General features: G+C 51.7%; 2 protein-coding genes and 1 long non-coding RNA gene across 11 annotated transcripts in view; 1 reads left to right on the forward strand and 2 right to left on the reverse strand.

Annotated features, from left to right (window-relative positions):
* DNM2 (dynamin 2) overlaps positions 1 to 13,327 on the reverse strand; it is an 88,556-nt gene extending 75,229 nt beyond the window's left edge. For all 8 annotated transcript variants that reach the window (XM_077859937.1, XM_077859938.1, XM_077859935.1 and 5 more), the window contains exon 1: positions 13,112 to 13,327. In XM_077859937.1, coding sequence (XP_077716063.1) covers positions 13,112 to 13,272 — 161 coding nt within the window. In that variant the 5' untranslated portion in view covers positions 13,273 to 13,327. The remainder of the gene's footprint in view (positions 1 to 13,111) is intronic.
* A 21-nt stretch (positions 13,328 to 13,348) lies between these two features.
* On the forward strand, positions 13,349 to 15,460 carry LOC144290569 (uncharacterized). 2 transcript variants are annotated; one of them, XR_013358157.1, is made up of 4 exons: positions 13,355 to 13,822; positions 13,998 to 14,070; positions 14,307 to 14,588; positions 14,718 to 15,460. It is a non-coding gene; the product is annotated as an uncharacterized LOC144290569 (long non-coding RNA). The 2 variants fall into 2 exon arrangements; XR_013358156.1 differs by having other exon boundaries at positions 13,349 to 13,822; positions 14,307 to 15,460.
* On the reverse strand, positions 14,837 to 23,359 carry QTRT1 (queuine tRNA-ribosyltransferase catalytic subunit 1). The gene is made up of 10 exons (XM_077859939.1): positions 23,055 to 23,359; positions 22,754 to 22,822; positions 22,517 to 22,655; positions 19,149 to 19,227; positions 18,942 to 19,057; positions 16,741 to 16,879; positions 16,408 to 16,483; positions 16,175 to 16,284; positions 16,002 to 16,089; positions 14,837 to 15,887 (listed from the first exon to the last, which is right to left on the reverse strand). The coding sequence occupies exons 1-10, from the start codon at positions 23,295 to 23,297 to the stop codon at positions 15,735 to 15,737; spliced, it is 1,212 nt and encodes a 403-aa protein (XP_077716065.1). The 5' UTR covers positions 23,298 to 23,359; the 3' UTR covers positions 14,837 to 15,734.
* Between the last annotated feature and the right edge of the window lie 537 nt (positions 23,360 to 23,896).

A 23,896-nucleotide genomic window follows, 5' to 3' on the forward strand; every position in this document is an offset into this window, starting at 1 on the left:
GATAGATAGATAGATAGATAGATAGACAGATCTGACACAACTGGACAATTATATGCCAAAAAAATTATAACCTCAATCTATAACTCATAAATCATACATAAATTAACCGAAGATATAACCTATATGTCAGCCACAGAGAGACAGGCACATAAATGTCTCTGTCGGTATTATTCACAAGCACCAAGAACTGAAGAAAATGCACTGTCCTTCGGCTGGTGAATGGCTCAACAGCCGGGGCGTACCATGAAACACTCCTCACTCCTCAGCAGTAAAAACGACCAAACTGCTGATGCATTCGGTCTGAATAGATCTCCGGTGTGTCATGCAGAGTGAAACGCAGCAAACTCAGGAGGGCTGCGTGGGCTCATTTACATAAGACTCTGGAAAAGGCAAAACCATAGGGTGAAGAACCCATCAGCAGGTGCCAGGTGCAGGGGGTGGTGTGGGGGTGACCACAAAAGGGCACAGGGGGACTTTTGCAGGGGGACTACAAGTGCTCTGTGTGTTAAGCATGGTGGTGGTGCCACAACTCTGCTGTTTGTCAAAACAGAATTGTGGGCTAAAAATTTACAGCCCTTATATGTAAATTATACCTGGAGGGTGGGAAACAAACCAAAGGGGCCAATATGCTGTCTGTGTGCTGACACGAGAAGATCTCCAAGAAACACTGTCAAGTAACAACCTCATTGTTCCCAACAGGATGTGAAGCTGTGTATGGGGGAAGGGAAAATAAACACACAGCTGTTTGCTTCTGTTTGTACAGAGACGGGGTGGGCACACAGCAACCAGGGAGGGCAGGTGAGCTCTAAGGGCGCTGGCTGCAGGGGCAGGTGGGTAGCAAGGCCTCTCTTTCTCTCCATCATTTCTCATTATTTGGAACTTGGTGCCGTACTGAACATAGTACCAATTTAAACAATTATAAAAGAACCTTGAGGCTTCCAAAGGATGGTATATGAAAAGGAGAAAAAGAGCGAACTACTATAGAGAAAGCTGACTGCCATCACCTTGACCATGAGGTCAAGGTCAGCATCACCCATGATAAGACTTGTTGATATCACAGAGCGAGCCCTGACAGGAGGGAAGGACTCCTGGCCTGTGTTCTTCCCCCTAAATCCAGAGCCCTAGCCTAACCATGGAAAAACCAGATAAACCCAAACTGAAGGACGTTCTATTAAATACCAAGGGCATGAAAAGCAAGCAAAGAGGGTGGTACTGTCACAGACCAGCAGACACCAAAGAGGGATGACTTACCTGCAATGTGGCATCCCAGATGGGGTCCTGGGACAGAGAAAGGACACAATGGGGAAAACTGGGGGAAATCTGCAGAAAGTCTGGCTTTCCTTAATGATAACAACCTACCGAGGTTCATTTCTTAGTTATGAGGAATGTGCGGTGGTACAGTAAGACATTAAGAGTAGGAAAGGATGGGGGCACCTGGGTCACTCAGTGGTTGAGCATCTGCCTTTGGCTCAGAGTGTGATCCCAGGGTCCTGGGATCAAGTCCCACAACAGGTTCCCCGCAAGAGAGCCTATGTCTCTACCTCTCTCTCTGTGTGTCTCTCATGAATAAATAAAAATCCTTAAAAAAAAAAAAAAAAGGTCAGGAAGGAGGGTGGAGGGTACATAGGAGCTCTCTGTACGGTCTTTGCTACTTTGCTACAAATTCAAAGCTTGTTTATTTTCGGTCTTTGCTACTTTGCTACAAATTCAAAGCTTGTTTATTTTCGGGGCATCTGGGTGGCTTAGTCTGTTAAGCGTCTGACTTCTCAGGTCATGATCTCAGGGTCCTGGAATGGAGTCTACTCGGAGTCTACTCATCCTTCTCTGCACCAACCCTCCGCATGTGCACATGCTCTCTCTCTCTCCAATAAACATTAAAAAAAAAAAAAAAAAAGTTTTTTTTATTTTCTGTCAATCTAAAACTGTTCCAATATAAAAAATGTATTACAGACAAAACAAAGGCAAAAACCCCTCAAAACACTGAAGAGCAGGGACTTGGCATGGGGTGGACACATTATGCCAAGACTCTGGACCATCAAACATGGGGTTATAATGGCACTAGGGGGAATGGGGAACATTCACACATCGAAATGAAAAAAAGATCTGCAAGAGCCACAAGCTAGTGGAAGTGGTTCCCGGCAAAGGGCAACAGGAACCTCTACCTTACTCTGGGCATGTCATAAAGGAATGAATTCTATTTTACAACAAAGAGACAAATAAATATTAAAATTTAAAAAGAAAAAGAACTGAAAAATCCAGCCAACGTGTCATTTTCTGCCCAGTGCCAGCTGTGTATCCCAGGTGGGGCCTCCCCAACTCAGAGAGCCGCCTGCCCTGAACTCCACAGTGACCTAGGCCAGGCAGTGCCACCAAGAGATGTTAGCAGGGCAGATGCCACAGAAGCTGGACTTCCGTCAGAACAGCTTCCACCCAGATGAGGGGAAATCAGTGTTGCAAGACAAGACGCGCCAACCCAAACCACAGGAAGGCTCCCTCAAGCTGAATGGGTGGCTCCTAGTCTCTGGTCACAATCCCCCAAACTTGATTTATAGCTCCCTGGCACTCCATCATCCCACCAGGTAGAGAAGAACAATGTCTGAAGGCATGATCCTCAAACCACTGCCTCCCTGGCTACAGGGCCAGCTGGGGGCCTCCTAGACCAGGTCCTCCAGAAGGACCCTTTCCATCTGCATAGAACACAGAGGCCCAACAGCCTGAGACAGACAGGGCTGTGTCCAGACCCACCAAAGGGGCTTCCTGCAGGGCTGGGCTGGTCGTGCCAGGGTGTATCACCCAGCAGCCGGGTGTCACCCCAGCTGGGACTGTTCCTGCCGGCTCTGCTCGCCAGCCAGTCTGCCAGTCCCTAAAGACTCTTATCACTGGGAAAATGTATCATGCAGCAGAGTTTCCAGGACGTCGCCTCCTACATCTGGGCATGGCAGTGTCACCAGGACAGCTCTGGTGGCCGCTTGTCCACACCCCATGGGTCTGCAGTCCGAGCAGGTTCAAGTTTAGCCAAAGGAAGTCTCCCATTACAGAGTACTGGTTTTCCACACTGTGGCTCATGGCTAGAATCCCCCAGGAGTTTTAAGTTGGTCTAGGGAGGCAGGCTGGTATTTTATGACCTCTCCCCATGGCTCCCTGTGGCAGGATGACACCCAGTAGCTTCTTTTCCATGGTTCTGCTCTGGTCTAAATGGGCATTTGGGCATCCTGCCTTCAAACTCGAAGCCTTGTGGTGACTGTGCTCAAGCACCTGTGCAAAGCGGTTCCCGCTCCTGCCAGGGCTGCCTAGCACCCAGGTATAAAGCAAAACTTGAGGAGGCAGCTCACTGGTAGCTTTGTGGAGCCTTGGTTGCCCCAGCCCAGGGTGGGGACCCCTCTCACAGCTGGGGAAATTAGCCCAGACAAACATCGAAGCCTGGCCGGCCTGGGATCTTAGCACGACATGTCACAGCCTTCCCCATAAAGAAGTTGCGCGTGGAAAAAAAAAAAAAAAGTTGCGCGTGCTTCTGTCCGCCCCCCCCCCACCCATCCCTGCCCCAGAGGACCCCATGCCCCACCTCACCACCACGAGCCTCCAATGGGGAGGGGTATCCCAGCATTGTCCTCCCACCCTCTTCCTCAACAAGCATCTGTGCAGTTAAATCAGTCCAGTTCTGGTTTCAAGGTACATTCAACAAATACGTATGCTCCTACTATGTACCTGGTCAGCAATGAACACAGACAAAAATCCTGCTGTTCTGGTGGCGGTGGTGGGGCGGCAGACAGAGAAGCAAATAATGAAAATAATGTCAGGTGCTAATAAGAGCTCTGAAGACAAACACATCAGGGCAGGGGGTCTGAGGAGATGCAAATGAGGGAAGAGAAAGGCCTCAGGTGAGAGTGAACCTGCGGGGTTCTGGGAGCAGGCTGTGAGGCTGCAGGAATGGAGGGAGAACGTGAGAGGAGGTGAGGGCAGGAGGTAAGGGGGCACGTGGCGGGGTGGGGGCACAGAAGTTGGGCTTTTACCCCAAGTGAGGTGGGAGCCAGGGATGGTTGTGCACAGAGAAAGGGTGTGGCTGGACTCAGGGGTCCACAGGCACCCAGTGGGAGTGGTGCATAAGGCCAGGAGCCTAGGAACCCAGATGGAGGCAACTGCTCTGGTTCAGGCGGCAGAAGAGGTTTAGGGCAGGGTGAAGCATGGTGAAGACAGGCTGACATGTGGGGGCATCAGGGAGGACTCTCTGAGCAGCTCCAAACCAACCCCAGGGAAGCAGCTACGTGCTGGCATCTCAGCCAGCATGCCCGAGACAGGGAAGACCACGCACACAGTGCTGGCCATCATCCATATTCTGCACCAGGCCCCATGTCCACCTGCAAATCCTGGGACTAGATAACTAGAAAGAGCCTCAACACCCATCACGAGGAGGCTGGTAAATAAATGAAGATGCCTTTGCACCGTGAGTACTACACAGCCATGAAAAAGCAAAGAGGGGATGAAGGAGGGCACTTGTCGTGAGGGGTACCAGGTGTTGTATGGAAGGGCGGCTGGATCGGTATATTGTGAAATGCATATAATACTGTATGTTCACTAACTGGCATTAAAATAAAAACAAGCCAAAAGAAAGTGAGAAGAGAAGAGAAGAAGAGAAGAGAAGAGAAGAGAAGAGAAGAGAAGAGAAGAGAAGAGAAGAGAAGAGAAGAGAAGAGAAGAGAAGAGAAGAAGAGATGCCTGGGTGGCTCAGCGGTTGAGCGTCTGCCTTCGGCTCTGGAACTCCGGGATGGAGTCCAACATTGGGCTCCTGCATGGAGCCTGCTTCTCCTCCCTCTGCCTGTGTCTCTGCCTCTCTCTGTGCCTCTCATAAATGAGTGAATGAATGAATGAATGAATGAAGAAAGAAAGAAAGAAGAAAAGAAAAGAAAAGAAAAAAGAAAAGAAGAAAAGAAAAGAAAAGAAAGAAAAGAAAAGAAAAGAAAAGAAAAGAAAAGAAAAGAAAAGAAAAGAAAAGAAAAAAAAGAGAACCTATGAACAAGGCTAGAGCCACGAGCTGGCCCACAGTCAGGCAGGATGGGCACAAAGGTACAAATTCAGGGGCCACCCGTCTGCTTCAGGCCAGCTCCCTGCCCCCCATCCTCCTCACCTCAAGAGGAAGACCTACGCCTCCTCCAGGAAGCATTCCCTGACCACCATTCCCATTCCAAGGCTCCCTACCAGAACCTCTGTCTTCCACATGCCTCCACCCCTTCTCACTGAGCCTCCCGAGAGGAGAAGAACCTCTTGGGGCTCACTCATGGCAACATCCCCATTCAAACCCAGCCTCTGCTGCTTGCCATGGTGGCAGCATTCTCCTCCAGAGACAAATACTGGTTGAGTGAACAAGTGGGCAAGCACGGGGACTTGCAGGCCCCCCAGCCCTGCCCCTCAACTCCCTTGTCTGTAAAATGGGGCCAATCCAAAACAACATACAGACACCACGAGTGCATCAAGGACGTGGAAAGTCTGTTTGGTGAAGACCAGAGCCACCCTCCCCCCAAAGGAGGCCAATCAAGGAAGTGAAGTGTGGTGCTAGGCACTTCAATGGGCACTCTAAGGACCCAAGGAGGGTTTGGATTACTCCTTGACACCTGGCCTTGTTCCAGAAATCTGAGGCCATTCTGAGGTACAAACAGTGCAGGGAGAGTGAAAACCAGATCCTATGAAGCAGGGCCAAGAGTTGAGGATGCTACTCCAGGTCCAGGCCAGCAGGCCCAGGGGAGGCCTCCCATGAAGGTCAAGGCTTTGGGTTCAAGTCCAACCACCCGAGCCCCACATCCTGGGGCAAGCCTCTCTGATCAGTCTCCTCACCAATAGACAGGGATCGAGCACTGGCCTTGAAGCAAGGAAGGCGCCTTGTGCCAAGGCCCCAGCGTGGATCCCAGCTCATGGAGGGTGCTGCCATTTCTCATCGGGGCAGTGAAGGCAGCTCTCTCCCACTGGCCCCTCCCTCCACTCCTTACCCCACTGGGGCCATCAGGAAGTTCCAAGCAGCAGTTACAAACATTCCAACACGGAGAGACCTCCGGGATGTGTTCAGTGGTTGGAAAGCAAATTGCCACGCTACATAAATTGGGTGGTCCCAGTTCTAGAAAGCGGATATGCCAAGAAAGAACCAACTGCAGGCCATGCTGTGTATTTTCTGTAGGTACCGGTGAGTACGTGGGTACAAAAACACAAAAGAGGGCTTGGGTAGGATCCACCCCCACCTCCCGTCCCAGAAGGACAGGACCAGGCTGAAGCACGTTCTTCCTCATCGGTCATGGTTTCCCTTTTCACGAGAACTCAGTCTTCAGCGTCCTACTTGCGTAATTAAAATTAAGGGAGAGGAAGCCTCCCATGGCACTGTCTTGCCTCTCACGTGCCTGCTGGCTCTGGCCTCTGGCTCAGTTTTCTCTCCGAGCGTGCAGTAGGGACCTGGCAGGCTGGGGCCCTCCGCTCCTGCCCAGGACACTGCCCCGGGGCCTTCGGGGGCACCCCTGGGCCCCTAGGCAGGGGGTTCCTGTCCAGTCTCTCCCTCCCCCTCACCATTTTCACAGCATTTCATGTTCAGAAATTGTTAACAGGGACACTTGGGTGGCTCAGCAGTTGAGCATCTACCTTCCACTTGGGTCGTGACCCTGTGGTCCTGGGATCGAGTCCCACATCGGGCTCCCTGCAGGGAGCCTGCTTCTCCCTCTGCCTCTCTCTCTCTCTCTCTCTCTGTCACGTGAATAAATAAAATCTTAAAAAAAAAAAAAAAAAGGAAGAAAGAAAGTTGTTCATATAACCATGCACCTAATCTCTGTCCATCTTGGTCCCTGCTGGGTTCCCAGCAGCCAGCAGAAGAGCTGCTGCTTCAGGCACGTTGGCCAGACACACGGCTAATAGGCTCAAAGGATGCCGAGAGCCAGAAGTTGCTCTACCCATCACCTCAGCCCCCTCCTCCGAACCCCAGTGCCATAGCATCCATTAGTCACTCCACACTCCAATCCCTGACGTTCCCGAGCACCTGGCTCTGGAGGTGACAGGCCCAGTTCACGGACTGGCTCCTGCACGCCTCCCTGTGTGACTTCAAGTCACTTTCCCTCTCTGGCCTCAGTTTCTCTACCTGTGAAACAAGGATGCTCAGAGCAGCAGCCCTGGGCTGCTGGGACCACACAAATTGCAGACACAAGTGCCCAGGGCATGGCACAGGGTGATGCACCACACACATCACCTCCTACTGTGTCATAATCATCCAGCAGCAGGTGAAACCAAGAGTCACTCGGCTCCCTGATCACACTGAAGGCGACTCCGAGAGGGAAGATCCCCAGGACCAAGCACGGGCTACTAACAAGAACCCAAAATGCACCCAGAAGCAGAGTCTTTTCTCTCTCGTGCCATCTTGCTTCAGACGCAAAGCAATTTCTGTCTTTTATTCGGATGGGAGCTAATGCCCTATAAATATCTCATTATTGGCTTGCATTTTCCCAAAGCTTTCACACAATAAGGGCTTAATTACAGCATGTGGTTAGCAACCCCAGTAAATTAAGGGTTAGCTGATGTTCCCATTTTTTCCTGCAATTAAGGGCCTTGTAATTTTGGCATTTCCACTCAAATCGGGCAAAGGCTTGGCAGATGTGGCTCTGACCCAAATGCAAACACCTGGAGAGATGAATGGTTCCCTTCTGTTGGCACTACCTCTGCAAACCCTAAATCTAGTCCTGCCCATAAGGTCATCCTCTGCCCTCACCCAGAAACGACCAGCTTACCACCAGGGGATTTCAATTCGTGTACCTAGCGAGGGCCATTATCCCTGGACAGATAACTCTGAAAAAGCACTCAGTGGCCCAGAGCTGAGCTCTGGAGCAATCTGTCTTCCTGGCCATAAACATAATCCGAACAAGCAAAACCAAACCAATAATCATCTGGGGAGACAACCCCTATATGGCGTTCAGGAAGTATATACCTTCCCAGGCTTTTTACTATAAAAATACAACTGCTTTGAATGAGATGAGACCACACTTCCACTGGGCCTGGAAATTAACAGGTCTTACACAGCTTTCTGGGTCATTAAATCCTCTTCTAGGTCCCTCTGAGTAGCTATTTCATAGCTGGTTGTTGGACACACTGTTTATCTAGCCAATTCACTGCTGTTGGGCATTTCTCCCAATCTCCCACCACCATACACTAAGTGAGCATAAATAACTCTCACAGCCACATATTTGTTCACAGCCACGTATTTGTTCACAGCCTCCATTTCCACTGAGAAACGCACCAGTGACAGGCTCCCGCTAGCATTTCAGGATCTGGCTCACTGGCTGGCTGGTCCTGGATATAGCCCCCAGGCTAAAGCCAGAAGGAGGCCCACCTGCACTGAGAGCCACTCAATTCACTTTTGCCCTAAAATAAGGTGGTTTTTATATTAACAAAGAAATTATGAATTCCTTTTCTTTGTGGAAAAAAGAAATTAACCAACGGTTGAGTCCTCACCCAGGGCTTTTGCATAACGCAGTGCTCTCATGTTTCACAAGGATTAGCTCATTTGATCCTCGGCCTGCTCCCAGGGGAGAGGGAACATCACGATCCCCATTCTCCAGATGCGTGAAGTGAGGCCCAGAAAGGTGAGGTCATTCTGCCGACGTGTGACAGGGACAACGACACTCCCACAGGCGCCTCTGGACTCTCCCCATTCAGGCTGGCCCGGGTACTACCAAACACACAGGCAAAGTAACTTTAGTTTTGCACCCAAAGGTAAAACAATGGAAACAGCTGTCATTTGCAAGCAGCTTTAACACCTAAGATCCCTGAAGGCACAAACCAGCCCAAGTGGCAGACCATGTGCCTACCCCTCAGTCTGGCAGGGACACGAGCTGCCAATAGTCATCTGACAAGATCTGTCCAGCACCCACCATGTGCCAGGCAGCAGCCTGGTGTGGCCATGTCTCCTGGAGGGACACATCACCAAAGAGCCAATGGAAATGGAGCTGGAGACGGGAGAGACCCATGGGCAGCTGGGCTCCTCTGTGAGTTGGCAAGTACTGTTCCCTGAGAAAATTGAAGTAAAGCTGAAAATCGCAGGCAAAAGTCCTCAGCTTGCCCAGAACCAGGTCCGGAAGACTTGGAATAGCGCCACTGCAGCCTTCCCTCTGCTCAGAGCCCTCCCACCCCACCCTAGCCCAGCACCTGCTAACCTCAACTCTCCTGCTATACTGGCCTGCAGGCACATGCCCACCTCAGGGCCTTTGCACTTGCTCTTCCCACAGCCTGAGATGCTCTCCCCTCCCCCCACACCTCAACAAATCTTCACTGGTGGCTCCTCCCTTACCTCCTTAAGCCTCTGCTCAAATGTCACTTTCCCAAGGAGTGCCCTCAACTGTCTCCCTATTTAAGACCCTAACTTCCCCTTGCCCTGCTCTTCTTTTCCTAAGTTATCATTTTTCCAACCTGTTTCTTCCTTATCTACCAGCCCTTGCTGGAAGGCTGCCTCCCCCCAGGGCAGGGGTTTTGGTATCTTACTTAGGGCTGTGTCCACAACAGCCCCATAATAGGGCCAGGCACAGAGTACACGTGCTCAGAAGACATTCTGCAATGAACAAATGAAAACTACAGAGCGTTTTAAGCACTTTGCTAGACACTCTCCCAGACATGTAGTCCTCACTCCATCATCAACAGCAGGCACCAGGTTACTTTATCTGCCCTAAGAGCTGAAACACACCCGTCCTACCACCTCAAAGGGGCCCGAGTAGATCCAGTTAACAGCCCCATTCCCTAGTTGGGGCTACTGAGGCTCAGAGGAGGAATGTCTCACAGGATCAAGCCCAGCCCTATGGGATTCTGGGCTGGAAGCCTAAACTTCAGCTTCCTCCTCTGCTTCTCCTAATGAAAAATTTCCCCAGCTCCTCCCTCCATTTGGCTGCTGAGGCTAAAAGACCAGAGTCACTGGAGAGCCACATCTTTCCCCCTCCTCCTTAGAGCCACATGCTGGTACCGGGTGGACAAGCCAAGGGTTTTAAATTCAGGTTTCCAGGGCCAAGAGTCTCCAAGCAAATGTAAACTGAGGCTGGGAGAGTACTAGGGAGTAGTGAGGAGTGTGGCAGCTCACGTGGCCACTCCTCGTCTGACCTGGAAGCCAGTGGCTGCTGCTTCTGAGATCCAAAGACTTGGTGCCAACCAAGACTTGGGCCCAGGGAGGCCAGAATATGATTATAACGACAATTATAAATTGTCGGAGGGGATTAAAAAAAATGGCCATGGGGATAGAGTCAATGCACTCGACGCCCATTAACTCAAGCAGTCCCCCTGGGGAGGGTCTAGCTATTACCCCATTTTATAGAAAAGGAACCTGAGTTCACCTAGCCAAAGTCACACAACCAAACATGCTGGAGCCAGACCGAAGGCCTGGAGCCCACGTATTACAGCACTAAATTCTAGAAAGACCTGTGAGTGTCTGCTAAGCACTGCCAAAATCTGAATTTTGATGTGAAACTTAACTACTGGCAGTTAATTAAAAACAAAAGATTTTATAAATGCTGTGCAGGTGAAACAAAAGACCAGCAAGCAGGCCTCAGCACCCCAGGGCTGCCAATCTGCCACCACTGGTATAGGCTGAGCTAACTGGGCCATCCTCACTTGGACCACATTCTTAGAAAACCAACAAGAAAGAGGCAATGAAGCAGAGCAGCCCGTGCTGAGCCCCAGGCACAGGCCCTCGACATGCGCTCTCATTTGTCCCTTGAAACTAGCCAAGATGTCCACTGTAAAGGTCCAGAGTGCAAAGAAGCAAACAGGTCCTCATTCAAAATGAGGCCCGCCTGCCACCCCCTACGGCAGGGCTTGGTAGCTAAGAGACCTTACCCACACTCCAGAAATAAAAAGAAGATAGCTCTGTTTGAGCAACCCATACCCGAGAAGCCTTTTTTTACAAGTCTGGTTCTCAGGCCCTGAACTAATGCTCTTAACGACCAAGGTCACATTGCAGGCTTTCTGGGAGGAGGTTGCCACAGGAGCCAGCTCAGTAGATGACTGCGTGGGTGGGTGGGTAAGAGAGAAAGGCGAGCGCCAGACAGACTGAGGACAGGGGAAAGAAACCCCAGCCCCCCGCCACCTAGAGCCCTGAATTCCTCACCGAATGGCCTTGAGCAAGAGTGCTCAGTTGAGCCTCGGTTTTCTGCTCTGTAAAATGGGGTCAAAGCAGAGTCCGCCTCATAAGACTTAAATACAGTCCAGCATGTAACTCAAAAGCACTTTCATCCTGATTAGTTTTTGCTGCTGACATGAGAACAGCATGGTGAATAACAGCCCGTCCATGTCAACCTACTGTGTGCCACGCACTGTGTTAAGTAAGCACTTCCAACATATCAGGTCCCTGCACCATGGCAACAGTCTTGTCGCCATGATGAAGGGGAAACTGAAGTTTAGAGAGGCCAAACTACCTGTGCAAGGTCACAAGGCAAATGAAATGGACAGAACTTTGCTGTGTGCCCACTGAAAGCCTGGGCAGGCAAGAAGATAACCATGCAAACGGGACCCACAGCCCAGCCCAAGGCTCAGGCCAGGCGCAGCTGACCCCAAGTCCACACCTTTCCGCCACACTGGACAACAGGCAAGGCGCCAGAGACAAAGCAGCAAAGGAGGAAATTCATACCGCTGAGAGCAAAACTTCAGGCCTCTGGGAAGGCAAGGCGGGGCTGGGCACCCAGCTGGGTTCCACTAAGTGCTAGCCTGGTGCTCTTGGGCCAAGGATGAGTCTTTTCTGAGCTTCCCTGCTTGTATGTAAGGTGGGGTTAACAGAACCTCCACCTCACTCTGTGGGGTTTAAGATGCTGACAAAAGAACTCAGCCTGGGGCCTGCCAGATGAACATTACCCCTCAACACCGATAACAGCCACAGTAATAATAACGATGACTGTGATGTTATCACTTGGCAGCCACAGGCACAAATGGAGTCTGTCCCAGAATGGAGAAGTGACAGCCCATCTGGGAGGCAGAAGGGCAGACTGGGGGGAAGGGAGAGGAAAGAACCAAACACCCCTGGAAGCCACACATTTTCATTCATCAGCTTCCTGAATCCTGGAAACCACCCAATGAGTGGAGTTTGCCCACCGGACAGATGGGCAAACTGAGGCTTCTCAGAGCTACCCAAAAGCCTGATCAGGCTCCAACAGACAGCCACCAATTTGCAGGTTTTCGCTTGGGAGCTGGCCCCTGTGTTCTGGGGCCCCAGAACACTCTAAGGGTCAGGAAAGAATCCGGCAGAAAGTTCCTCCCAGGATCCTATTTCCAACTGATACAGAAATTCAAGTTTCATCCCTCAGCTCCCTTGTCCACTGCATGCTCCCCCTACCCACTACTGCAGGGGTAGGGCCAGACAGCCAGGGACTGCCAGCGCACTGAAGGGCAGGCAGTGACAAGGCTCGACACCTCTACAGACAGAAGAAAGGATCAATTTGGGCCAGAAGTCAGCATTTGCAAGGGACCAAGCTTTAGAGTCAGCCTAAGAGAACCAGACAACAGAGACCCTAGGGTCCAGCCAGCCAGCCAGCGTAACCCAACAGAGGTACGGCTAAGTGTGAAAGTCTGCGAGGCGGCCAGACAGCACAGGTCGCCCTAGACAGCTAGCCAGGCGGCGGGGGGCTGCCCGGAGGGACTGGACAGATGGACAGCCAAATGGTGGCGGCAAGGAGTTCCATCCAGGACAGAGCGACGGCCAACCAGACGGCAGGGGCTGCTCCAGAGAAGTGAACAGCCAGCCAGACCACAGGGGTCGAACCAATAGGTATCTGGCTGGCAGGGTTCGGACAGACAGGGAAGAGGGACTTGACCCTGACCCCCCGATGGTAGAGCTCGGCCGTGGAAAGCTGGGCACAGAGGAGTCGGCGACGGTCCACCGCACTTCCTGGCCCACGCCCCCCGGCCGGTGAGACGCCCCGAGGGCCCGAGCCCGCTCCCCAGCCCGGCAGGAAGCCCTCCGCCCGGGGCGTCCCACAGAGCCCGCCTCCCCGTCCCCGTCCCCGTCCCCGTCGCGGGCACGCAAGCGCCGCAGTTACGCCGGCTGCGCAGGGCGCGCCATTCCCGGTCCGCCCTCCGCGCCCTAGGCCGCCGCCCGCCCGCCGTTGCCGCCGCGCTCGCTCACCGGCCTACGAAGTTCTCGAGCACCGAGCTCTTGCCGGCGCTCTGGCCGCCCACCACGGCGATCTGCGGCAGGTCCAGGTGGCAGCTCTGGCCGATGGAGCTGAAAGCGTCCTGCAGCTTGTTGACCAGCGGGATCAGCTCTTCCATCCCGCGGTTGCCCATGGCGCCGGCGGCCCCGGCCCGAGCGCCCCGCGCTCCCCGCCTGCCCCCGGCCCTTAACGACGCGGCCCCGCGGCGTCCGCGGCCGTTGCTCCCCGCCCGCCCGGGCCTCGGCGCGACGCCCGCTCCCGGCTCGGCCTCACAGTCGCCGCCTCATCCGGTTCTCAGACGACACCCGACCCGAGCGACCTCCCGCCCGGGCCCCTGGGCTGCGCCCAAAGCCCTCATGCCGCCCCCGATTGGCCGGCCCCGCTGCCACTCGTACCCAGGAGCCAATGAAAGAGAGGCATAGGTCTCCGGTTGAGTAGACCTTCCCCCTGGGGACCTCCCGGCGGGCGCATTGGACGCCAGAACTGTCGTTTCTGCGCAAGAGCCAATAGCGTGGGGCAGCGAGTTGTCAAGGCCAGGAGGCGGTGTTTCGGGAAAAGGCACTGTTGGCCCCGCCCATCTTGGGGAGGTCCCTGACGGCAAGAAAACCTAAGTCTCATTGGCAGGAAGACGGGCCAGTCAACAGTGCGGGCCAATGACGTTAGGGATCGATTCATAGACTCTGGTTTGTCACTTGATACTACCTAGTTCCCTAAGAATTTCCCATTGGCTTATATAAATATCACTCCGTTCCTCCAACCAACAAAGCCAAAGAGGACGGGCGTTGACCTCCGAATCCTGACTTTGATTGAGAACTTAGCTGTCAATCAAAGAATCTCCCGTTCTTGTGATTGTTGTAGGTCTATTAGAGTCTTCTGGAGTAAAGAAGGGCCACCGTACTCAAAGAAGGGCGACACCTCGTGGTGGGACCTGGTAATGATAATCGCTTCTGCGTTTCCGGCCTCTAGAGAAAACTACAAGTCCCAGAACGCATCTCGGCCCCGGGCTTGCAAACCAACTCTTCGCGCGGGGTTGCAATACACTTTGAAGATTAATCGGGCGTTAGTGGTTCCTAGGGAGAGGCGGGCTGGCGCTGCATCCTTGTCTCTCCCTTTTATTCCTATAAAGTCCCACCTTCATGCTTTTACAAATTTTGTGCCCTTTCCTAGGAACACCCTCCGCTCACGCCACGACTTGACTCGGCTAACAGCTGCAACGTTGTTCCCCTACCTCTTCAACTTGAGCGCATCGTGACCTCTTGGAGCACCCAATGAAACTCAACGGATCCTCTCCCCTTGAAAAGATACTATTTTGCAGTGTTGGAACTAGGAATCTTGACCTCGTGGGAAAAAAGCCTGAGATAGGTGGAAGGATTTTATGAGAAGTGATTTGATCCCCTGGGCGTGGATTGGCCAGAGAAGCAGCCCAATAAGGAGTCAGATGCCATGGAGGTAGGGAAGTGGGCCGTATGGGACAGTATGGGGCAGTATCGGAGGAATAGAGAAATAGTGGGGAGGAGGACGGCAGAGTGGCCCATGGTATATGCCTGCTCCAAGACCTAAATAAAACCCAGATTGCAGAGAGATGGGCAAAAAAGTCAACCGAGACAAGGCGTGGCATTGCAGCCTTCACCACGGCAACCTGGAAACACCCTAGAAGCTCCTTCTCTGAGCTGGTTAAATAAATACTGTGCAAGAACTGTAAGAAACACAGGAAGTCTTCATATTCCGACATGTTAACAATTTGAAATATACTGAGAGAAAAAAAAAGATACAGAACCACTCGTAAAGGAGGCCCACATTCATGAAAAATATATACACATGGAAAACCTCTGAGAGAATACACACATTGATGAAAGTAGTTGCATTTTTATGCTATTGGAATAGTGGATCCTACTTTTGGATTACTTTCTCAATATAAAAACCCTTATCTTCTCAGAGCAGCAGCTCTGTAATTGGCCGTATCTAGGTTAAGTCATGCGCCTATTTGCTCATGTCATTCCTCTAAACCTGTCTCCTTATCTGTAAAATGGGGAATGCAGCTACACGTGCATCATAGGGTGGCAAGAACTAAACACAGACAACAACCATTTAGAACAGTACCAGGCACAGTGTAAGCACCGGCTGGATCACACCTACCGTCCTCACCATGTTTACTGACAGCAAAATTGTGCCACAAGTCAAGAGTCAAGGCTAAGAGCATGAGCACTGGAGCCAGGCTACTACTTCTCAGTGGTGACCCTGGGGAAGCTATTTCCCTCTATGCCTGTTTCCTCACTTTTGAAAAGTGGGGGAACAAGAGGTGCCCCTCTCAGGACAGCTGGGGAGGCCTTGAGCCAGAGGAAAAAGGATGCAGCTCCCACACTGTGGCGCATCCTCTATGCTGGGCTGAGCCAGGTAGTTTCCAGATATCAGCTGCTGCTGTGGTTACTTATTATTATCAACAAGGGGAGGGAACACTGGCCACAGAGACACTCAGAGGAAGAAGAGGACTGAGACAGGCCACCTTCCCAAGAAGGCACAGATAGTCTAAGTTAGAATAATAATTTTTTAAAAATCCTTCCAATACCTCCTGTTCCCTCCCTCCCCCAAGCCAGATCAACGCAGTGTGATTCCCACAGAGGCCAGGGCTTCAGTGGCCCAGGTGGGACAGAGGGTGGGGTCCCCATACATGGTGCCCATGAAGTCCCGCACGAAGTCAGGGAAGCGCTTCTCCACAATGCTGGCACGCACAGCACTCATCAGCTGCAGCTGCAGGGGGTAGGTGTCAGCCAAGGTCTCAGCCAAGGGGCCCCAGAATCCTCCCCCACGACCACCACCTCCTCCCCCAACACCATGCCTGGCCCACCCTGGCCGTAGGCCCACCTGGTAGGCAATATTGTGGACAGTGAGGTGGTGCAGGGCAGCAGTGTTGTCACTGTGGAGCAGTGCGTGCAGGAAGGCCCGGCTGTGCCTGTGGACAGGAGGTGAGGCTCAGCCATGCAGAGTCCTGCACCCCTCCACACCCTCTCCCAGCCCCCAGGCCCATCTTCCCCTACTTCTGGCAGGTGGGACAGGTACAGTTGGAGTCTATGGGTCGGAAGTCCTTCTCATACTGCTTCTTCTTCAGCTGCAGGTTCCCGGTGGGCACCAAAGCGGAGCCAAAGCGCTGGGGGAAGGGTGGAGGAAGGGAAGATGGGTCAACCAGATCTTCATGCTCACTGGCCCCACCCCCACTTTGCCCACCCCTGCAACACCCCCTGCCCCGTCTGCCCCCTGCCCAGGGCCTCACCGCAGTCCTCGTGGGAAAGACGCAGTCGAACATGTCACATCCAAGAGCCACGCAGACCACCAGATCAGTGGCATAGCTGGGGGCAGGGTCATGGAGGGGAGGGAGCAGAGAACCTCATGCCCTGGTCACACACCCAGGTCTCCCCCAACACACACACTCTGGCTCCCCAGGGACTGGGCCACATTCCCTCTGAACCACCCCCAGAGGAAAGCCATGTTCTCCTTTGGTCCCCTCCCAAGCAGGGCTGTGTCCTTCCACCAATGCCAGCCCACGCAGGAGTCCCCAGGAACCCGCTCCCCGCAGGTAGGGCCGGTTCGCCTCTCCCCCACATACCCGACCCCCATCAGGTATCGTGGCTTGTCCTTAGGCAGCCTTGAGGTGCTCAGAGCCACCATCCTCCAGAACTGGCCCTTGCTTTCGCCCCCACTCAGGCCCCCGATGGCGAAGCCCGGCACGTCCCTCTTGGTCATCTCTGGGGGCACAGGGCAATGTGAGGGGCCACCAGACAAAAGAACATATGCCTCCTCCTCTGCAGCCCCAGGGCAGAGCCGGCCCAGACCTCCACAGTCCCTCAGGAAGAAAGGGGGGGAGGGGGTCTGTCTGTCTGTCTAAGGGCTGCTGGTGATCTCAGCTATCATTTGTTGAGTGCCTGCTGCGTGTGAGGTCCCCTCTCATCCTTCAATTCTCAGGAGAGGCCCACAGCCTGTGCTCCCAGCCGACACCTAAGATGAAGCCAGGTATGTTTTCAAAACTGAGAATTTTCCAGATTTAGAACAGTAAACATCCTATATGCTGGATAACAGCCTGTACTCAAACAGTGAAACATTTATGCAGCAAAACACGTAGAGACTCCCAAAAACTGGGGTGAATAACCAGAGGTCTGGTCTTGCCACCAAATGAGTTAGCTACAAATTCCTGAGTGGTTTGCATTTTCAAAATGGGCTATTAGGCTCCAGAATTTGCAGAGAATGGGCGGCAGCTCCGCACTTGTTGTCAAGGTGTTCAGAGCTTGACATTGGCCAGAGGCCGCATATTCCAGAGACTGGATTTGAACTCGGGTCTAACTGCCACACCCAGCCATGTCTTGGGCCCCAGTTGCCTAGTTCAACCAGGGGAGGCCACAGTATCCACAAAAGGGACCCGATCCAAGGGTCAGGTTTCGAAGCTGGAATGCACATCAGAATCAACTAGGGACAAGTTGTTCAAATGTGGCCTCCTGGGTGCCCCTACAGTGGACTCAAATCCAGTCGTTGGGGAAAACCCAGGTGGGGCTGGTGCAGGTGAGCTTGGAGCACTTTGAGAAGCACCACCAGCATAGTCAGGCTGGCCTGATTGTCGAATTCATTTCTTGGTCAACCTGCAGGTGGCCAAGAAATGAATCCTACAGGGCAAGACTAGCATGGTAGTTTTTTGTTTTTTTTTTTAATGAGAGAACAGAGAATACCAGAACATGTTTCACGTATAAGGATCATGTTTCATGAAGTCTTGGTTTCTGCTTTCATCTATGTCCACATATACTGGGCTGTGACATGAAATGTTATCTCTAACTGGGGATCTCCATAAAAAAGACTTACCAGACCGGGAGCTGGGCACAGCTTGAGGACAAAAGGAATTACAACAAGGGCAGTCTTCACAATGGCACACACTGATGCCTGCCAGGTGCAGGCACAAGACTTTGAACATTTTCCCGTTTATCTTCACTTCGACCCTATGACATAGGGATATGTGCCCATTTTACAGAGAAAAAAGTGAGGCTCAGAGAGGCCAAGCCACTAGCCCAAGGGTTCACAGCCATGCGGCAGCAAATCAGAGGTATGGATCCTGCCAGCCAAACACCAGGATCCAGAGTCTTGCCCATGACACCTCATTGCCTTTGAGCCCCATCTCTGCCTCCCTTTTGTCTCCATTGCCATGTCCTTCATACAGGCCTGTCACTCTTCCCCTGAGCAAATACTCCAATGTCTTCATGGGCCTTCTGCTTCCTATCCTACCGGGATTTTTCTATGATGCCCCTTGTTCCCTGTCACTTTCCCACTCAACAGGCCTCAATGGCTCCCCAGTACCTCAGTGTGGTATCCCAGGGCCTCCAACGTCAGCACAATGCCCCAAGCCCAACCCCTCATTCCTGACCCTGAAGAGGAAGCAGCATCTGTATTGGTTAACGCCATAGGTTCTATAACCCAGGAACAGGCTCCAATTCCCAGCTCTGCAACATCCAAGCTGCGTGGCTTGGGGTAAGTGACTTTACACCTCTATGTTTCAGGTTCCCCTTCTGTAACCTTACAGGATGGTTACAAAAACTCAATGGGTCAATCTGTACCAGCATGTGGCATAGCGTCTGGTGAACATCCCAAAATTGCTAGCTATTGGATTTCCAATCATTCTGCGAAGATTCTAGTCCATTCTGCCTCTGGGCCTTTGCTTCGATTATTCCTTCCACCCATCAACAACCACCATCAGCACCATCACATGACAGGCCCAGGTGGGGCCTTCAGTGATGGACAAGCCCTGGATCTACCAACACTTGGCTCTACCTTCGAGGCAGGTGGCCCGGAGGTCCGCGTCTAGCCCACCCTGGATGATGGCAAAGAGGTTTTGCTTGTCTGGCCGCTGATGGGCTGCAATGCAACGGTCCAGCCAGCGAATTGACCTGTAAGAGGACCCCAGTCATGAGCCCTAGGGTAGGGAGACAAAGCTATAGGATTAGGATCCCCTCCCCCAATACACAAACACACACACACCTGTACATGGCCTCCTCCACACGTGGCCCTGTCACAGTGCTGCTGACCACATCATCCAGTTGCATGATGATGTCTGAGCCTGGGGGAAGTGGGGGGTGAGACAGAAGCACCATCACTAGGAAAGGTTTCACTTCCTGTTGGGGACAATCAGGACTCAAGAAGTTCCTCCTTGGGTCTTGCTGACTCCCACACAGCCCCCCAGTCTGTTTATACAACAACCAGAGGGAGCTCTTAAAGATACCCATTTGATCTTGCCTCACCCAGCTAAAACCCTGCCCAGGCACATAGAGTAAACTTCCACTTCTGCAAATTTACCTTTTTTTTTTTTTTTAATTTTTTATTTATTTATGATAGTCACAGAGAGAGAGAGAGAGAGAGGCAGAGACACAGGCAGAGGGAGAAGCAGGCTCCATGCACCGGGAGCCCGACGTGGGATTCGATCCCGGGTCTCCAGGATCGCGCCCTGGGCCAAAGGCAGGCACCAAACCGCTGCGCCACCCAGGGATCCCCAAATTTACCTTTTAAAAACAAAATGTTGTGTCTACAAAGTGATCCTCCATGGTATAGCAGGCAATAGCATGATGGGAGCCCAAGTGACCATCAACAGGGAACTGGCTAAATAAATCATGGTCCAACCCTTGACAGAACATTCCTTTCCCTCAATTCCAAAATCAAGAAGCTTCTTAAAATCAAAGACTTTATCTTATGCTTATGGCATACCTAATTTGGCAGCAAAACCCAGAACAGTTATAATCTTTCATAAAATCCAATTTAGCAGGTGCTTATTCAGTCTTAAAAAGGAAGAAAATTAAAAAAAAAATAAAATAAAAAAAAAAAAAGGAAGAAAATTAAAAAAAAAAGGGGGGGGAGAAACTTTTAACATATACTACAACTTTGTGGCCACTATGCTCAGTGAAATAAGCCACACACAAAAAGACAAATACTGTATGATTCCATTTATATAAGGTCCCTAGAAATGTCAAATTCATAGAGGCAGGAAGTAGGTAAGAGGAGCCAGAGGCTGGTGGAGAGGGATAGAGAGTTAGTGTTTAATGCGAACAGAGTTTCAGTTTCACAAGATGGAGAGTTCTGAAGAGGGATGGTGGTGATGGTTGAACAATGCAAATGTGCATAATGCCACTGACTTGGACACTTAAACATGGTTATAATAGGGGTGCCTGGCTGGCTCAGTCAGTAGAGCATGCCACTCTGGGTCTCACAGTCAAGTTCAAACCCCACATTGGGCATGGCACCTACTTAAAGAAATAAGTAAATTTAAAAAGTGAAAAGTAAAAATAAATGAGTAAAAATGGTTAAATTTTTTTAATGGTAAATTTTTATGTGACATGTATTTTGCCACAATTTTTTTTTTTTAAAGATTTTATTTATTCATTCATGAGAAACAGAGAGAGACAGAGACCTAGGCAGAGGGAGAAGCAGGTTCCCTGCGCGGAGCCTGATATGGGAATCGATCTCAGGACCCAGGGATCACAACCTGAGCCAAAGGCAGACGTTCAACCACTGAGTCACCCAGGTGCCCCACCACCATTTTTTTTTTTAAGATTTTATTTATTTATTCATGAGAGACACAGAGATAGAGGCAAAGACACAGGCAGAGGGAGAAGCAGGCTAATGCAGAGAGCCAGACACGGGACTCAGTTCCAGGTCTCCAGGACCACACCCTGGACCGAAGGCGACACTAAACCACTGAGCCACCCAGGCTGCCCTACAATATTTTTTAATGGAAAAAAGAAAAAGTAACGTTTCACAGGGTACTGCCCCAGACCTTCTAGGATGCTATGTATACTACATTATTTTTATAAAATATTACAATTCTGAACTGACCTGAAGAATTTCAGATTAGGGGCTGTGGATTTATACATGTTAGAAACGCCCAGGGAATATTGCCAAGATGCATCATTACAGGAAAAAAGCACACACAGTGCACCACACAAACCCAAGATGGGGCAATTTAATAAATAAACAAACCCATGATATCATGGTGATCCTAGAAAAACTGAATGAAAAGATTCATTCATCACTGCTGGAAGATGCTAAGTAATTAATCCATGAAAACCCAGTAAATGAGGAAAGGAATGAATCCCACTTTTCCTATATGAATTAAACAAGCTGGTCTCCCAAGGGTAGGTGAGGGACATTTGTCTTTACAGAAATAACCTGGTTGATGAATGAAGAAAGAATATTACCACTTTGGAACTCCTAATGGCATGATAGTCCCAGGCAGAGTGTTGATGGTTCACTGGGAGACACCAGCAGACATTAGGGGCTTCCTGATGGAAATATACATGATGTGAAGCCCTCTTGCCAAAGGAAAGAACGTGAATCTGGCGCAGACCTTGAACTCTGACCCCCACCAACTAAGTAAACCCAGAAGGCAGAGGAAAACTGTTACACAGCACTATGGAGAAGTGGCCAGCAAAAGTCATTCTCTGTGACACACTACAGGGGAAAGGAACTCGTTTCTTCAAGGAGCAAATTTCTTTAAAAAAAAAAAAAAAAAGGACAGTGCCTGGGTGGCTCAGTCAGTTAAACCCCAGACTCCTGATTTCCATTCAGGTCATGATCTCAAGGGTGGGGAGATCCAGACCCACCTCGAAAACCACATCCAGCCCTTGGCCCTTCCTCAGTGCTTGGGATCCTCTGCCTCTCCCTCTGCCCCTCCCTCCACCCTCTCAAATAATTAAAATCTTTAACAAAAAAAAAAAAAAAAAAAAGGAAGAGGGGCCCCTGGGTCAGTCAGTTAAGCATCTGCCTTGGGTTCAGGACATGATTCCTGGGTTCTGGGATCCAACCCCCATTGGGCTCCCTGTTCAGCAGGGAACTTGCTTCTCTAGCTCCCCCTCCCGCTCCCCCTGCTTTCACACTTCTGCGAGCTGTCAAATAAATAAAATCATTTAAAAAAAGGAGAAAGGGAAGGGGGTAGAGCTAGAAACTACATGTGTACTATATACAATAAAGAGAAACGTTCATTGTCTTTACCAAGGAATGGCGGGGGGTGGGGGGTGGGGGGAGGGGGTACTGATGGAAATGCGAGGGACCTAAAGCTTCCCCAATCCCCCTTTGGTGCTTCCATAATTTCAACATATCTTTGCCGAGCTAATTTGTCATTTAGGAGAAATAATAGCAATAAAATCATAACAAAAGCTACGACACGCCAGGCACTGTGTTAAGAGATTTACAAACATTACGTCATTATTCCTGTGAACTATCCCCATTCAAGTCCGCTCGTGTGAAGCTCAGGCAGGGGGAGTGACCTACCCGAAGCCCAGCAGCAAGGAAGGAAAGCGCCCGCCTCACCTCCACCCTCTAGAGGCAAGGGAAGGGGAGGCCGCCCCAGATTCGCTCACCTAAAGCGTTCTGGATCTCCACGGACTTCTCCGGGCTCAGGAGGGTCTCGTCGCCGTCGTAGGGGGAGCGGAAGCGGACGCCCTCCTCCGTCACCTCGGACAGGGACACCAGAGACACCATCTGGAAGCCGCCGCTGTCCTGGGGGAAATCCCACCGCAGGGCGGTCAGAGGGGTGGGACTGGAGACCCTCCACCTCTGACAAGTGCCCTGGGACCCCGGCCCCGATGCCACCTCACCGTCAGCAGATTGTGGGGCCAGTTCATGAAGCCGTGGAGACCGTGGGCTTTCTGGATCAGCTCGGGTCCCTGGGTTAGCGGAAGAAAGGATCAGGTTAGGGGCGAGCGCTGCCCTGAGGGCTCATGTTGAAGGACAGAGCTGGCCAGCTCGGGTCCCCGCCGCTCCCTCACGCCCAACACAAGGCCCGGGCCACCAGGGTCACTCGGTAGGTGTTTGTGGATTGACTTGGAGGCCCGTGTCTCGGAGGAGCCCGTACTCCCCACTCTCTGCCGCCGCCCCAACAAGGCAGAACCCACCCACCGGCCTCAGACCCAGATGGTAGGTGTTGCCCAGGCAGATGCGGCAGCCCAGCGCGTCCAGTTGCTCGGCCGTGATGCCCTTCATAGTGGCCTGCGTGCCCACTGGCATGAACACCGGAGTGGCTACCGGCCCGTGCGGCAGCCTCAGCTCTCCTGCCCGGGCCCTGGATCGGCTGCACTCGGCCACCAGCCGCATGATGCGCGGGGCCGACTCTAGAGACGTGGGGTTTACTGCTGCCGCCATCTTAGCTGACGGAACCACGTGGACACTGCAGCACCCTGGGCGGCGCCATGTTGATTGGAGTCACGTGACGCGGGCGCGGGCTGCAGCGGCGGAAGAGAGTGGGGGAACCATGGCAACAGACGCCGGCGCGCTCGTCCCCGCGGAGCGCCCAGTTCGCTCCCACCCGCTGCGTGTTGTCGGGAAAAATAAATATACTTATGAGTTTGAACCCCACCCCGGCCACTTGCCTGCTCTACAATCAAAGCCTCTCTCTAAGCGATCATTTTTCTCCTGTATAAAATGGGGCGAATAATTGTGTTTCGGTATTAAAAACGTTGTAAAAGGGCGCCTGGCTTGGCTTCAGTCGGTAAATCATGCCACTGGATCTCGGGGTTTTAGTTTCAAGCCCCACCTTGGGTGTTGAGATTGCTACAAATCTTTTAACAAAGGGTAAAAATATAAATAAATAAAAACTATGTAAAGACTGAGAAGCATGCATATAGAGATCTTAATCAGATGCCTTGCACAGGCTTTTGTCTATCTTGTCCATTAATTTGTCCCAAGAATTTAGAACAGCACCTAGCACCCAGTACATGCTGAATATACATTGATTTATACAA

Source organism: Canis aureus, chromosome 19 (genome assembly GCF_053574225.1).
Source record: "Canis aureus isolate CA01 chromosome 19, VMU_Caureus_v.1.0, whole genome shotgun sequence".
In the NCBI taxonomy this organism is placed as follows: Eukaryota; Metazoa; Chordata; class Mammalia; order Carnivora; family Canidae; genus Canis; species Canis aureus.

What these genes read in the sequence shown, in the direction of transcription:
- QTRT1 (XM_077859939.1), bottom strand. Translation starts at nt 23,297, where the DNA reads ATGGCGGCAGCAGTAAACCCCACGTCTCTAGAGTCGGCCCCGCGCATC. An exon ending in GGAGATCCAGAACGCTTTAG is followed by an intron (nt 19,228 to 22,516) that starts GTGAGCGAATCT and finishes CACTTCCCCCAG; the next exon opens with GCTCAGACATCATCATGCAA. An exon ending in CCGGGCCACCTGCCTCGAAG is followed by an intron (nt 16,880 to 18,941) that starts GTAGAGCCAAGT and finishes CTGTGCCCCCAG; the next exon opens with AGATGACCAAGAGGGACGTG.